The 12418-nt window shown below is 36.2% G+C and overlaps 4 protein-coding genes across 7 annotated transcripts; 2 read left to right on the top strand and 2 right to left on the bottom strand.

The window, feature by feature from the left end:
* The first annotated feature begins 142 nt into the window (after positions 1 to 142).
* Positions 143 to 2490, top strand: LOC106371191 (protein OBERON 1). 2 transcript variants are annotated; one of them, XM_013811223.3, is made up of 5 exons: positions 143 to 319; positions 495 to 877; positions 1162 to 1718; positions 1780 to 1840; positions 1919 to 2490. In XM_013811223.3, the coding sequence occupies exons 2-5, from the start codon at positions 511 to 513 to the stop codon at positions 2347 to 2349; spliced, it is 1416 nt and encodes a 471-aa protein (XP_013666677.2). In that variant the 5' UTR covers positions 143 to 319; positions 495 to 510; the 3' UTR covers positions 2350 to 2490. The 2 variants fall into 2 exon arrangements, with proteins under 2 accessions (XP_013666677.2, XP_048599412.1); XM_048743455.1 differs by having other exon boundaries at positions 1168 to 1718.
* Positions 2440 to 4202, bottom strand: BNAA10G03590D. Its single transcript, XM_013811226.3, has 6 exons — positions 4024 to 4202; positions 3693 to 3798; positions 3551 to 3592; positions 3336 to 3456; positions 2984 to 3263; positions 2440 to 2894 (listed from the first exon to the last, which is right to left on the bottom strand). Exons 1-6 carry the CDS (start codon positions 4078 to 4080, stop codon positions 2685 to 2687), a joined length of 816 nt encoding a protein of 271 aa, XP_013666680.1. The 5' UTR covers positions 4081 to 4202; the 3' UTR covers positions 2440 to 2684.
* A 250-nt stretch (positions 4203 to 4452) lies between these two features.
* On the bottom strand, positions 4453 to 6021 carry LOC111201396. The gene is made up of 3 exons (XM_022693153.2): positions 5261 to 6021; positions 5009 to 5158; positions 4453 to 4911 (listed from the first exon to the last, which is right to left on the bottom strand). The coding sequence occupies exons 1-3, from the start codon at positions 5909 to 5911 to the stop codon at positions 4618 to 4620; spliced, it is 1095 nt and encodes a 364-aa protein (XP_022548874.2). The 5' UTR covers positions 5912 to 6021; the 3' UTR covers positions 4453 to 4617.
* Positions 6022 to 8335: 2314 nt separating this feature from the next.
* On the top strand, positions 8336 to 11218 carry LOC125579397 (probable glycosyltransferase At5g03795). Of its 3 annotated transcripts, XR_007317416.1 has the most exons (6): positions 8336 to 8773; positions 8876 to 9307; positions 9382 to 9608; positions 9696 to 9740; positions 9863 to 10022; positions 10568 to 11218. XR_007317416.1 is itself a non-coding variant. In XM_048743456.1 (2 exons), the coding sequence occupies exons 1-2, from the start codon at positions 9810 to 9812 to the stop codon at positions 10823 to 10825; spliced, it is 471 nt and encodes a 156-aa protein (XP_048599413.1). In that variant the 5' UTR covers positions 9747 to 9809; the 3' UTR covers positions 10826 to 11218. The 3 variants fall into 3 exon arrangements, 1 of the variants encoding a protein (XP_048599413.1); XR_007317415.1 differs by having other exon boundaries at positions 8343 to 9307; XM_048743456.1 differs by lacking the exons at positions 8336 to 8773; positions 8876 to 9307; positions 9382 to 9608; positions 9696 to 9740 and having other exon boundaries at positions 9747 to 10022.
* Positions 11219 to 12418: the final 1200 nt, after the last annotated feature.

The raw sequence follows: 12418 nt of genomic DNA on the forward strand, positions 1-12418 counted from the left end.
GAATAATCGGTTTAACCGTACCGGAAACACTCGGATAATTGGGATAATCCCTTAAATTCATTTTCCTATTAGAGACGGGCCCATACACGGCCCAAGAACGGCCCAGTAATAAGATTGTTATTGCGAACTTTGATTTTTGTAGAGAGCACTTTTCGCTTTCTTCTTTAACCGTCGTTTCATCCAAAAAGCCACTCCTTCGAGTGTGACGACGGACGGCCATTATCGCGAGGTTTCACGGGGGAGAAAAGAAGAGAAGAAAAAACTTATCATCGTCAAGATCTTCAGAAATTGATCGGTGCGCACGACGTCTCTGGAGTTTGTACGTTATCTCTCTCTCTCTTCCTTTTTACTTATTTTCATCGTCCGTAAAATGGATTTGGTATCGCTGATGTGTTGTATCGAAACTCATTTTCTTTATTAAATAAAAAAAAAAACTGTTATTCCGTTATTGTTTGGATTTGGATCTTCACTATATATATTTTGATTATTTGCAGGTATTATTATACAATCATGGACACTGATAATACTACTACTGAGCAAAGTAACAGAGAGGTAGTACCACCTCGCCTTCATCTGAGGCCAGTAAGGCCAATGGAATCCGGCATAGGCCTACCTTACGCACCTGAAAACTGGCCTAAGCCTGGAGACACGTGGCGCTGGAAGGTAGGACCGAGAATCACCGGCAAAGGCACCTTTTTGGACCGCTACTTATACCCTCCCAAGCATCTCCCCGGTTTATCCAACACTGAAACATTGCGGAAAGGCACCGCCTTTAGGAGCAGGCTCTCTCTTGAACGCTACATTCGCTTAGCCTTCCCTGATGCAGATGTCCGCAAGTTCTTTGCTTCTTTCAGCTGGGCTGTACCCAGCACAGATGGTCAGATTCAAGTGATATACTCCCTCTGTTTCTTTATGCAAGTAGTTTTAGTTGAATGCATAAAGAAAGTTATTATTAAAAAAAAAAATAGCATTTGATATATAAATTAGATATAGTTGAACCAATCATAAATAAGTCTATATTATTTGATTGATCACACTATACTTAATAAAAGTAAAAGTTACCTAGATATATGAAAACTACTCGTATTTTGAAACGAACAAATATCTCTTAAACTACTATTCTGAACTAATAGCTCCTTGTGGTGTTATTCTGTTTGATAGTCATAGGTATGAAGCAGTCTATATTGCCAGTGTATACCTCAGATGAAGATCCAATGGATGCCAACGTCTCTGACATTATGGTTTGCAAGGCTGGTAATGACAAATGCGGCAGCCTGATGCCACCACCGAGTGAAACCGAGCCAATGCCTTGTGACATTTGCTGTAGCGAGCCTAGTTTCTGCACTGACTGCTCTTGCATCCTCTGCTGTAAATCGATAAGCGTGGAGCATGAAGGTTACAGCTACGTTAAATGCGAAGCTGTGGCTTCCGAGGGTCGTGTATGTGGACATGTTGCTCATATCAACTGCGCTCTTCGAGCTTACATGGCTGGAACTGTTGGAGGCAGCATTGGGTTGGATGCTGAGTACTATTGTAGGAGATGTGACGCCAGAAAGGACTTGGTTCCGCATGTTAACAGGTTCCTGGAGATTTGTAAGACTGTAGAGTACCAAGGCGATGTGGAGAAGATCCTCAATCTCGGTATTTGCGTCCTGCGTGGCTCGCAGAGAGTGGATGCTAAGGAGCTGCTCAACTGTATCGAATCAACGGTCATCAAGGTACAATAAAATTTAGTATTTACTGAAGTTTCCTGAAACTAAAGAGGCTAATCTTTGGCAGCTTAAGTGTGGCACTAGCTTGGAAGATCTTTGGAATGATGATACACCAACTATATGGTCAGGTAACATCCCTCATCTCTACTATCTTTTGCTTTGTGATTATATGTTGAAGATGATTTTATCTTCGTCTTGGTTGTTAGATTTCTCTGAGAGTGGAGAAGGTAAAGACAATGATGATGCAGTGCAAAGTCTACAAGACGTGACACCGATCGAGCCCATGCCGTTCAATCACGAGGCAGAGATGCACAAGCTCGAGGAAGAGATCCGTGAGGTTTTAAAAGCGCTGAGAGAAGCTCAGGAATCAGAGTATCAGATCGCTGAAGTCAGACTTCATGCTCAGAAAGAATGTCTTGGTGATCTGTATAGGCAACTTGAGGAGGAGAAGTCAGAGCTGTCGAGGCGTGTGTCAGGCTCAGATGCAGATAGCTTGATGACTAATGTGTTGAAGAGATTGGATCAGATAAGAAAAGAAGTGACAAAGCTTAAGGAGATGGAGGAAGTGGCTAAAGGATTTGGCAGGACGCCTAAAGGAATCCTTGAAGAGTACTTTCATCTAACAATCGAGGAGTAGAGAGATATCAAATAAGCATTAGCAACAATTATAAATTGTACATTCGTCGTTGTGACATTGTCTGCTAAGTTCCTGTTGGATTCTTCATCATGTACCCAAGTTTTGCTTCACCATTATACATAATCATCTTGCTTAACAGTTCATACAAGGTACCCTGAAGATCTTAAAAGCCTCAACATTTTTATTACATAATAGTCCTTTCATGAAATGGGATTCAAAATGGGAATGAAACCTGAAGCCATGTATATAAGTTAAATGGAGCTTCCAGAAACTCAAGACAAATTCATCGTGATAATCATCAAGCAGTAGTAGAAAGCATTCTTGTTTTGTCTCGTCTAAGCAAGTTCGTACTGAGGAGTACTATTATTAATTGAAGCTTCTTCACGGTTTTTCCGTCTCTGTCTTCGCTGAGCTCTCTTCTGTTTGCGAGTTTGCGCTTTGCTTGAAGCTTTCGCATTAACCTGCGCAGCAGTAATGCTCTCTGTTGGTTCTGGTCCACCAAATACACTGTCAAGACCATCTTCTTCATCCACATCCGAATTTCCGTGAATAAGATTCAGCTTATAATATTAGAAACAGGTTCTTGTCCAAATGATGCTAAGCATTTGCAGAGGCATTAAAGCTTAGTACTCACAGGGCTGTTTTGGACCCCTGGTTTAGTCTTTGAAGCATCAGATCCATGGGAAACGCTTCGGTTATGAGGGTTTTGTAAGCCATTGTTGGTGCTCTGAGGTTTAGCTTCATTTACATCATCATCATCATCATCATAGGAAGCGGCAATCTCTGTGAAAGTTCTCCTCTTACGCCAGCGCATCTGAGGCTTCTCTCCTTGATCGTTGTAAACAGCTTCAGGGTAGAAATGCTTGGACATAAGCTGCCATCTCCAAGCTTCACCTCTGTTGTACTTGACTAAGCTGTAGTTAAAGAAAGATAATATAAAACATCCATCAAAGGTAAATCAATAAGTCTCAGAGGCAGATGCTTACACATTGACAAGCTCTCTCTGCATACGTGTAGCATCTTGCCTAAGAATATTATCAAGGCATGAAACAGCAGTAGTGGAATTTGACCAATCCCAAGCAGCAGTAAAAGCCGCCACTGCCGGTACTGTCGTGGTGGTGAACAGAGAATGAAACATTTAAAATAAAAGATGATGATAACAAAACATGTAACCAAAGTCAAAAAAAAAAAAAATACTTACGAACTGTAAGAGGAAGCCTCAGCATTTTGAACCGTTTCGCCACTGAAAGAAAGCAAAGTAAGTTAGAGGTAATGAAGAAACTTCCACTAGACTTGGGTGAGGCAAATGAATCCAAAAGTAGTAGTACTACTGTAGTACGAACCTTGCCAACCTAAACCACCTGCAACACTAGAGGCAAACCCAGCAGTCCACAAGACTTTGAGATGGCAAGAGGCAATCACACTCATCTCTTCTGCCGTTATCTTCTCCTAAAATACAAAGCAAAGATTTAGTTTTTTTTTTTTAAACCCAAATTTCAACAATTTAGTTCAGAGAATTACACACATTCTCAAATGTTAAAAGCTTTATCCTTTAGAAACAAAATCGAACAAAAAATGAGAGGATACCTAATCGAACTAAGAAACAATCGTTGCAACCTCTATCGATTAAAAAAAAAAAGAGTTCATTTTTTTGGGGATTCAATTGAAAAAAACCTGCTCGGGTTTATCCGCGAGGGCGAGATAGAGCTGATTCAAAGCGGACAAAGCCATCGTCTTTCCTTAAGAATCGATTCTCTCTGTTCCTGATCCAACAAACTTATTATAAGCCTCTCTCTCTCTCTCTCTCTGTCGCATACAACTCTGAATCTTCATCGATTATGAAAGAACCGGTTCGAATCAGGTTAAGTTCGGTTTAATATAGAGTTTCACATTAGACCGGACATTTCCCATATTTTCTTGACAATTTCTTCACAAAATTACGGAAAAAAGGTATCGAACCGAACCAAAATTTTATAAACCAGTTGATTTTATTGTAACCGGTTTGGTGTAATTGAACCGAACCAGATGGAATAAAACATGTATTTGAGCCAGAACCAAACTGTGAACTGGATTGTATTTAACCAAAACGACAGCCGGTTATAGTTCGTTCTCCCACAAGTCAACAGTAAACCGACAAAAAATTACATGAAACCAACTACTACATAATAAGCACTTGTTGTTCATTGACTATACTATTACAACCTAATAGATGATGTTGAGGATGACAAGATGTCAATGCTTTGAAAGGAAGAACCAACAAAACGATTGCTAAGTTGGTGTCATTGTAGTGCTAGCCTCTGATACCACTTCACTATACAATCTCCCTGTGGCTGAAAACATCCAGAAAACCTCTCTGTTGACATCCTTTGCTGCTTGGACCATCACGCGTGTCAGGAGATCAACTGCCATTGACAACAAACTCGAACTCTCCATCACTGAGCTTAGCCTGTACTCAAGAACCCATGTGTTGGGATCTAATTGCAGAACTGATGTGCTCAATTTTGTTCTTCTCCACGAAGTGTTCGCCTCATGTATCGAGTAACCAAACTTCCCTTCTGACCACTTCAATGACAACATCAAAAGAACACAAAGAAATGAAGTTAAGACATAGATATACACAAACAGATACTAAACAAAGAAAGCATTGAGATTTGGTTACCTCACTTACACGGCCTGATAAGACGGTGATCGAACTTGAGGAGAATCCAGTACTGAACAGTCCAGCTGTCTGCAAAGGCCATCCCCATATACTCACTTCTTCAATGACGGACTTGTACAGAACACACTTTGAGTTCAACATCGAACCATCCTAGAAATAAATAAAATAAAAAACAGTACTTTTTCAAATCCGCCAAATAAAAATTAAAACTTTAGTTGAAAAATTGGAATAAAAATGCAAACTTGACTAAACCTGATTGAATCTCCATCTGGAATCGGAATCTACGCAGCTAGAAAACTTTCCATTTTTAGCAATACCCTTTAATTCATCTTCCGAGATTCTCATCTTCCCATCAAGATCATTAGCAGCCTGAGATCTCTCCCCAGAGACTCTCACTATCTCCTCTGAGAACTCAGGTTTCAAAACCCCTTTAACCACCCAACCAAACACTAACTCCAAACACAGAACCAAACCAATCGCCAAAACCACTTTCATAACAACCACCAAAGTCAGTGTCTTTCTCTCCTTCTCGATCTTCTCTTTTGGCTTCTTCACCACTTTCTTCTTCGGCTGAGAGATAACCCTCGAGATTGGGCGAGAAACAGAAGCGGGAGTGGTGACTACTACATCCGGGTCAAACGACGTCGGAGTGGACTCAACGGTGGGTTTGAAAGTGGATGATGCGTAAGAGAGCTTGGTGAGGGAGCTTCTCTGCACGCTCAGAGGCATGAGATCGAGCGTCGCGTTGAGACTGTCGAGACAAATCTCGCAGGTGCAGTTCGCGTCTTTGCGACAGTCTGGGAAGTAGCAGTTACTACTGTCTCTTCTCTCTGAATCTTCTTCCGTAGAGACCATAGTTGTCGTTGTCGTCGTCGTCGTGGTGCTCGAAGATGATGATGCCATTGATTTTCTCCGACCAACGATGAGGAATCTCAAATCTCAAATCTAAAAACTTCTCTTTTGTTTTTTTTTTTAAATTGGCCAGATTTTTGTTTTTATTTATTTAAATTTCTTTCAGTTTCAAATTTAAATGTCAAGTACCCAACGGTCCTCTGATTTCGGCAGTTTTTCTTATTTAAAAATTACTAGATTTTAATCCGCGCACCCGCGCGGATGTATTTTTCAAAAATATTTTGCTACTTGTTTTTATGTTAATATTAGTGCTTGAAAAAAATCAAAATCTGAAGAACGAAACCGATCTTGATCTGAAAGTGTAATACCAAACCCGAACCAAAATTGATAGCAAAATATTTTGAAAAATATGTTAATATTTAATCTGCGCGCCTGCGCGGATGTATATTTTGAAAAATATGTTGATATTTGTTTTTCATGTAATTATTAGGGTTTGGCAAAATGAATCCGAGGAACAGACCCGATACCGATCCGAAAATATAGTACCAAACCCGAACATAAATTGATTAAATATTCAAATTATTCAAAGTTTTGTTATTTAGAGATCCAAATCTGATCTGAACCGAAGTATTCGGATACTTATATATTTAATTATATTTAGATTTAACGTATATAAAACATCAAGAATCATACTTTTAAATTGGTTTAAATACTTGAAAATATATATAGATAGTCAAAAGTAAATATCTGAAATAGTTAAGGTATACTCAAATCACCAAAAATACTTAAAATATTTATTGATTTTGTATCCAAAAATTTTAAATGCTAATTGATATGTTAAGCTTAGGTATTCTGACATATGTTATTTAAATTTATAGGAAATATATTATTTTATTTATAGATTTTGAGAAATTTAAAATATATAATGATTTAAAACTTTAAAAATAATTTAAATGGATCCAAACTCGAACCAAACCCGCAAAGGTCTGAATCACACTCAAACCAAAATTTAGAAACATCCTAATAGGGCTGAAATCTTTGACCCCGGAAATCTGAAATGCAAATCGATCAGAACCAAACTCGTATGGGTAACCGAAAGTCCATCCCTAGTCATTATTATGTATCGTATATTGTCATCATATAATTAATCGTATTTTATATGTACCTTCATATAAATAATTACATATATTATATTTTAAAAACTTAATATGAAATATAAAAACCATAATTTGAGTTTGTATTTCAAATTGGGCTTCGTATTGTATTTTTCTTATATATATGTTGACAATATTTTTTATAATGGTTATTGAAAAATAGTTTAGTAAAAATCTATTTTTGAATATATGTATATTTTTCAATCAATTTATGATATGCATCAATTTTGAATTATTATTTTGATTTGAAATATGTATATAAAGTTTAAATTTTGTTTTATGGTTAGTTTAGAAAAAAAAGTTTTAGGCAATTAGATTGACTCATTTTAAAACTGGCTCAAATAGATAGTTTCTTATAATATGATGGACTTTCAATTTTTCTTAATAACATAAGCCCATTACTTTTTTGCTTAATAATATTATCCTTGTTTTCAAACAAAAGTAATGGTTATTGAAAAAGAGTTTAGTAAAATTTCATTTTTGAATATATGTTTATTTTTCAATTAATTTATGATGTAAATCAATTTTGAATTATTATTTTGATTTGAAATATGTATATAAAGTTATAAATTTTGTTTTATGGTTAGTTTTGAAAAAAAAGTTTAAATGATTTGACTCATTTTAAAACTGACCCAAATAGATAATTTCTTATAATATGATGGACTTTCAATTTTTCTTAATAACATAAGCCCATTACTTTTTTGCTAAATACTACTATCTTTATTTCCAAACAAAAGTAATATTTTTTTAAAAGACTACAATCCATGTTACCAAACACTCTTATTTTTTAAACTCATATACATGTTTCCAAACAATCTCATTTTGTACTTCAGTTTTAATAAGATAGATTACTAACATACTGTTTATTAACACGTATGGAGAACACATATATATATATATATATATATATATATATAGCTTAATTAATTTGCAACAAAAATACAAATCTATATACTATATTAAAAGGGATATATAATCAACAGAGAGAGTGTCCACGTCCTCAATTTAAATCAGCCAATAAGAATTATTCTTTTTGCCACGTATGCTATTTTAGCCCAAAACATGGAAACCAACTTCGATTGTGATTCATCTTCCTCGATTCCAACTGTTTTTTTTTCTTCAAGTTTTCATTCTTCAACGCCTCCTACGGTCCTACCTAATTAGGGTGTGGAAGAGCCGTCTATTCTCTTCATCTCTTCGTCTCTTTTTTTTTTTGCTCAAACATCTCTTTGTCTCTATCTCTTCCTCTCTGTCTCTCTCTCTATGTCTCTCTTCCAATGATGAATCCACAAGGCCATCCCGAACCTCCTCCGACGATACCTTCGAGTTGGTGGGTGTTGAGATGAGGAATGGTGAAGAAACTAAATGTGTTTTTCCCTTGACGAGTCTTCTTTGCGGTTTGGTGGGTTGATTGAAAAGTTAAGGTCTTTTGATCCTGTTTTGTGTTCTAATTCTCTGTAGTTAAGGCTTTTTACTGAGAAAATCTTTTGGGTGATGCAGATCTTTGATAGTTTTCAGAGAAGTATCAATTTTTATTGAATTGCCTTTGTTGGTTTGTGAGGTTTGTTCCTCTGTTTCGCCGCCGCAGAAGGAGAGGTTTATCCGAGGAATAGGAAAGTTTGATCTGCGGCAACGAGATGGAAGAAGCTTGGTTTCGTCTGTGTTATCTCTCTCAAACTAGATTTGATTTTGAAATGGCTTGAGGAGATGAGAAAAGAGGACGAGGAGAGGAAGGTTTATATAAAAGGAAGGACGAAGGGTGAGAGAAAAGAAGTAACTTCGAAATTGTCATTCACCCTCCAAAAACGACTACGTCAATTATGGCAGTTGAGCCGCTCATTTTCTCTTTAATTATCAATAGGGTGACACAAAGGGATCAGCAAAAGGTGGGGATGCAAATTCAAAGAAAGAGGTCAATCAAGCCAAAATGGCCAGGTACAGACACCTGGTCTTTCCTATACTCGAGTTCCTTCAAGAGCATCAACTTTACCCTGATGAGCAGATCCTCAAGTTCAAGATCGAGCTTCTGAACAAGACCAACATGGTTGATTACGCCATGGACATCCACAAGAGTCTCCACCACACAGAAGACGCTCCCCAAGGTATAATAATCTCTGTGAAAGTTTGCCTCTTTCGTCTTTGTTGGTTGATTGGTTTATCATGAATGTTTCTGGTGATAGATATGGAGGAAGCGGCTGCATTGCTCGTGACGTTCCTATTGAACCCTAATGCTGTCCAGGAGCTAAGAGGTGATAAGAAATACAATCTCCAGATGCTGAAAGAACGTTACCAGGTTGTGATTTTGTGTTGTTTCGTTTGTGTTTAGTATGAGGAACTCAGTTTTGATGTATAATATTTTTTTATCAGATTGGTCCAGACCAGATTGAGGCGTTGAATCAGTACGCCAAGTTTCAGTTTGAATGTGGGAATTATTCAGGTGCTGCTGATTATCTTTCCAGTACAGGACTCTTTGCTCTAACCTTGAGAGAAGTATGAGTGCCTTGTGGGGGAAGCTAGCATCTGAGATATTGATGCAGAACTGGGACATTGCGCTTGAAGAGCTCAACCGTCTCAAGGATATTATTGACTCAAAAGTCTGCTTCTTCTAGCTTTTCCAGCCTTTTGAGAGATCCCTGTTGATGTGATTTTATAGATACTAATTGGCAAAGATTTTGTTTCAGCTGCTGTTGGGTTGCAGAAGTCACGATTCTGGTGTGAGCCGCTTGGTGAGTTTTGGTTGCTTGTGTTGTTGTTTTCCTTTCTCTGATGTTCGTAGGAGAGATGCATCATTCTTCATGATGATTCTTTCTCTCTCTACAAAAGCTCATCTTTTCTACTTACCATTCAGTTCCCAGATGCTCGAGGAGACACTATATGTAAAGAACTCACACAGACACCGCAATCTCATTAAGTATCTAAAAGACTATATTGACTTCATTTCCACAAAATATCCTTTTTGGAATCGAACTTCTGGAGCTGATCATTTCCTTGCCGCCTGCCATGACTGGGTAACGTCTCCTCCTTGACATGAGAATGTTTTTAGACATTTCTGATATATCTATTGAGTTATGTAGATGCAATCTTTGAGACCATTTTCTGAAACCGTAATGTCTTTTTGTTAAATTACTCTATGTAAGTTGTAAATATGTGAGTTTTTGAGAACAAATTAGTATATGGTCTTTTGTGACATTTTATCTATGTGAGGTTATAAAGGTTGGATCACTGAGATCATTGTCTGATACATGTATGTCTTGTGACATTATGCTATGGAGTTGTAATTAAGCTTTGGGATCATTTTTATGAAGGTTGGATCATTGAGATCATTTTTCTGAGATCTATGTGAAGTTATGAAGGTTGGATCATTGAGATCATTTTTCTGACGAATGCATGTCGTTTGTAACATTTTGGTGGCATTGTAAATATTGTGAGATTTGAGATCATTTTTTTAGAATATTATATGGTGTTTTGTGAAATTTCGTCTATGTGAGGTTATAACGGTTGGATCATTTAGATCATTTACTAATAAATGTATGTCGTTTTGTTACATTTTCAGGCTCCATCGGAGACACGGAAGCATTTTTCCAAGACTATAAGGGCGTTGTGTAACTCGGATGTTAAAGAAGGCTTTGTCTTTGGAAAGGACACATCTCTACCGGAGACATACGTTAGATATCCCAAGAAACCACTAAGTAACATCGGTGGCAAGTCTGCGTCCAAAAGGCCAACAGTAGCTTTCTTTGCTGGTCAACCCGGTCACGGGTACGTTAGGCCAATACTACTCTCTTACTGGGGTGAACAACAAAGATCCTGACCTGAAAATTTTCGGGAAGCTTCTGAGGTCTAAAGGAAACAAGAACTATCTTCAGTTCATGAAGACGAGCAAATACTATTTTCTATGGTTGTGTTCCAGTAATCATATCTGATAACTTTGTGCCACCTTTCTTCGAGGTTTTGAAGTGGGAGTCGTTTGCGGTTTTTGTGTTGGAGAAAGATATACCCAACTTGAAGAAGATTTTGATGTCTATATTGGAACGTAGGTATAAGCAATTGAAGATGAGAGTGAAGAGAGTACAGAAGCATTTTTTTGTGGCATGTGAAGCCTGAGAAGTATGATATGTTTCACGTGATTCTTCATTCTGTTTGGTTTAACCGAGTTTTCCAAATTTCGGTTTAGAAGTTCTTTATCAAACAAACAATTCATTTATACATTTTTTCACAGGATAAATCCAATAGGAGTTTTAAATAAAAAAAAATTAGTGATACATTATATTGTTTACTACATTCACGAGCCAAGCAGAGTCGCATGTGAACTGAAACTGCCATGATCAGAAAACTAATCTCAGTCTCTGTACGTAATATTTCTGGAGTTATCTTCCTAAAGCCTATCTTCTTTTTATGAATTCATGGTAATTCATGATCAGATGGTGGTGTTTGACGTGACTGGAGACATTTTTCTTTATCATATGTTTTGTCTGTCTCTTAACATAAACCTTATCATTTCAACTTTCAGTGTTTTTAACTTTTCACCAAACATATACATAGAAATGTATTTTCTATATCTGTAGACAACGCAGCATGGAACAAAGGAGTCGACGGAACTAGGATAAGAAGTTTTTTTTTAGAACAACTAGGATAAGAAGTTTAGGATAAATATTAAATAATTTACATGGGTTAAAACTTTAGATTACCTAATTGATATTTTAAAATTCACGCACATTTAGGTTGTATTAGGAAAAATTCATTTCCAAAAAATTAATTTAAATGAATTTAGTTTCATTTTAAAAAGATGTATGGATTACTCAAAATTATCACTTGCATCATTAACATTTAAATTAAATTATACGGGCTCAAAAAAAATTTATCATACAAAAGAAATTGCATTTCAATTTTACTGAAATTAGCATTTCCCCCTTTTAAAAATATTTGAATTTTTAACATGCGGTAAATATTCCCTACGAATTAGAACACAATAAAAAAAACTTAATCAACTACAACAAAATTACACTGTGCAAAAATTACAGCTTTCTTTTGTAAAAATAACATCCCTTATATATTAATTGAGAAACTTTATAACTTCTTTTTGTAGCCACATGTCATCATTATGATGATTCTTAAAATCACAAGATAAATATATTGGTTCATCTAATTATTAATAAGTTTTTTATTAAACTAACCATAAATTCATTATTAATGTTCTTTATTATTTCCTTAACTAGAACTTATGAAATTGCCTAATGTGGCTAAAGTATATATGACAATTAATGATTTTGAATAATAAAGATTTGATAAAAAATACTTTATCGTCTATCTTATTTGTTTAATTTTGAACTATTAAAATAAATTAAACAACCACATTAACCATATAATAAAAAATAAATTTTCTATATATGTTATATTTTAAATT

The sequence above is a fragment of the Brassica napus genome, chromosome A10 (assembly GCF_020379485.1).
Source record: "Brassica napus cultivar Da-Ae chromosome A10, Da-Ae, whole genome shotgun sequence".
Taxonomy (NCBI): domain Eukaryota; kingdom Viridiplantae; phylum Streptophyta; class Magnoliopsida; order Brassicales; family Brassicaceae; genus Brassica; species Brassica napus.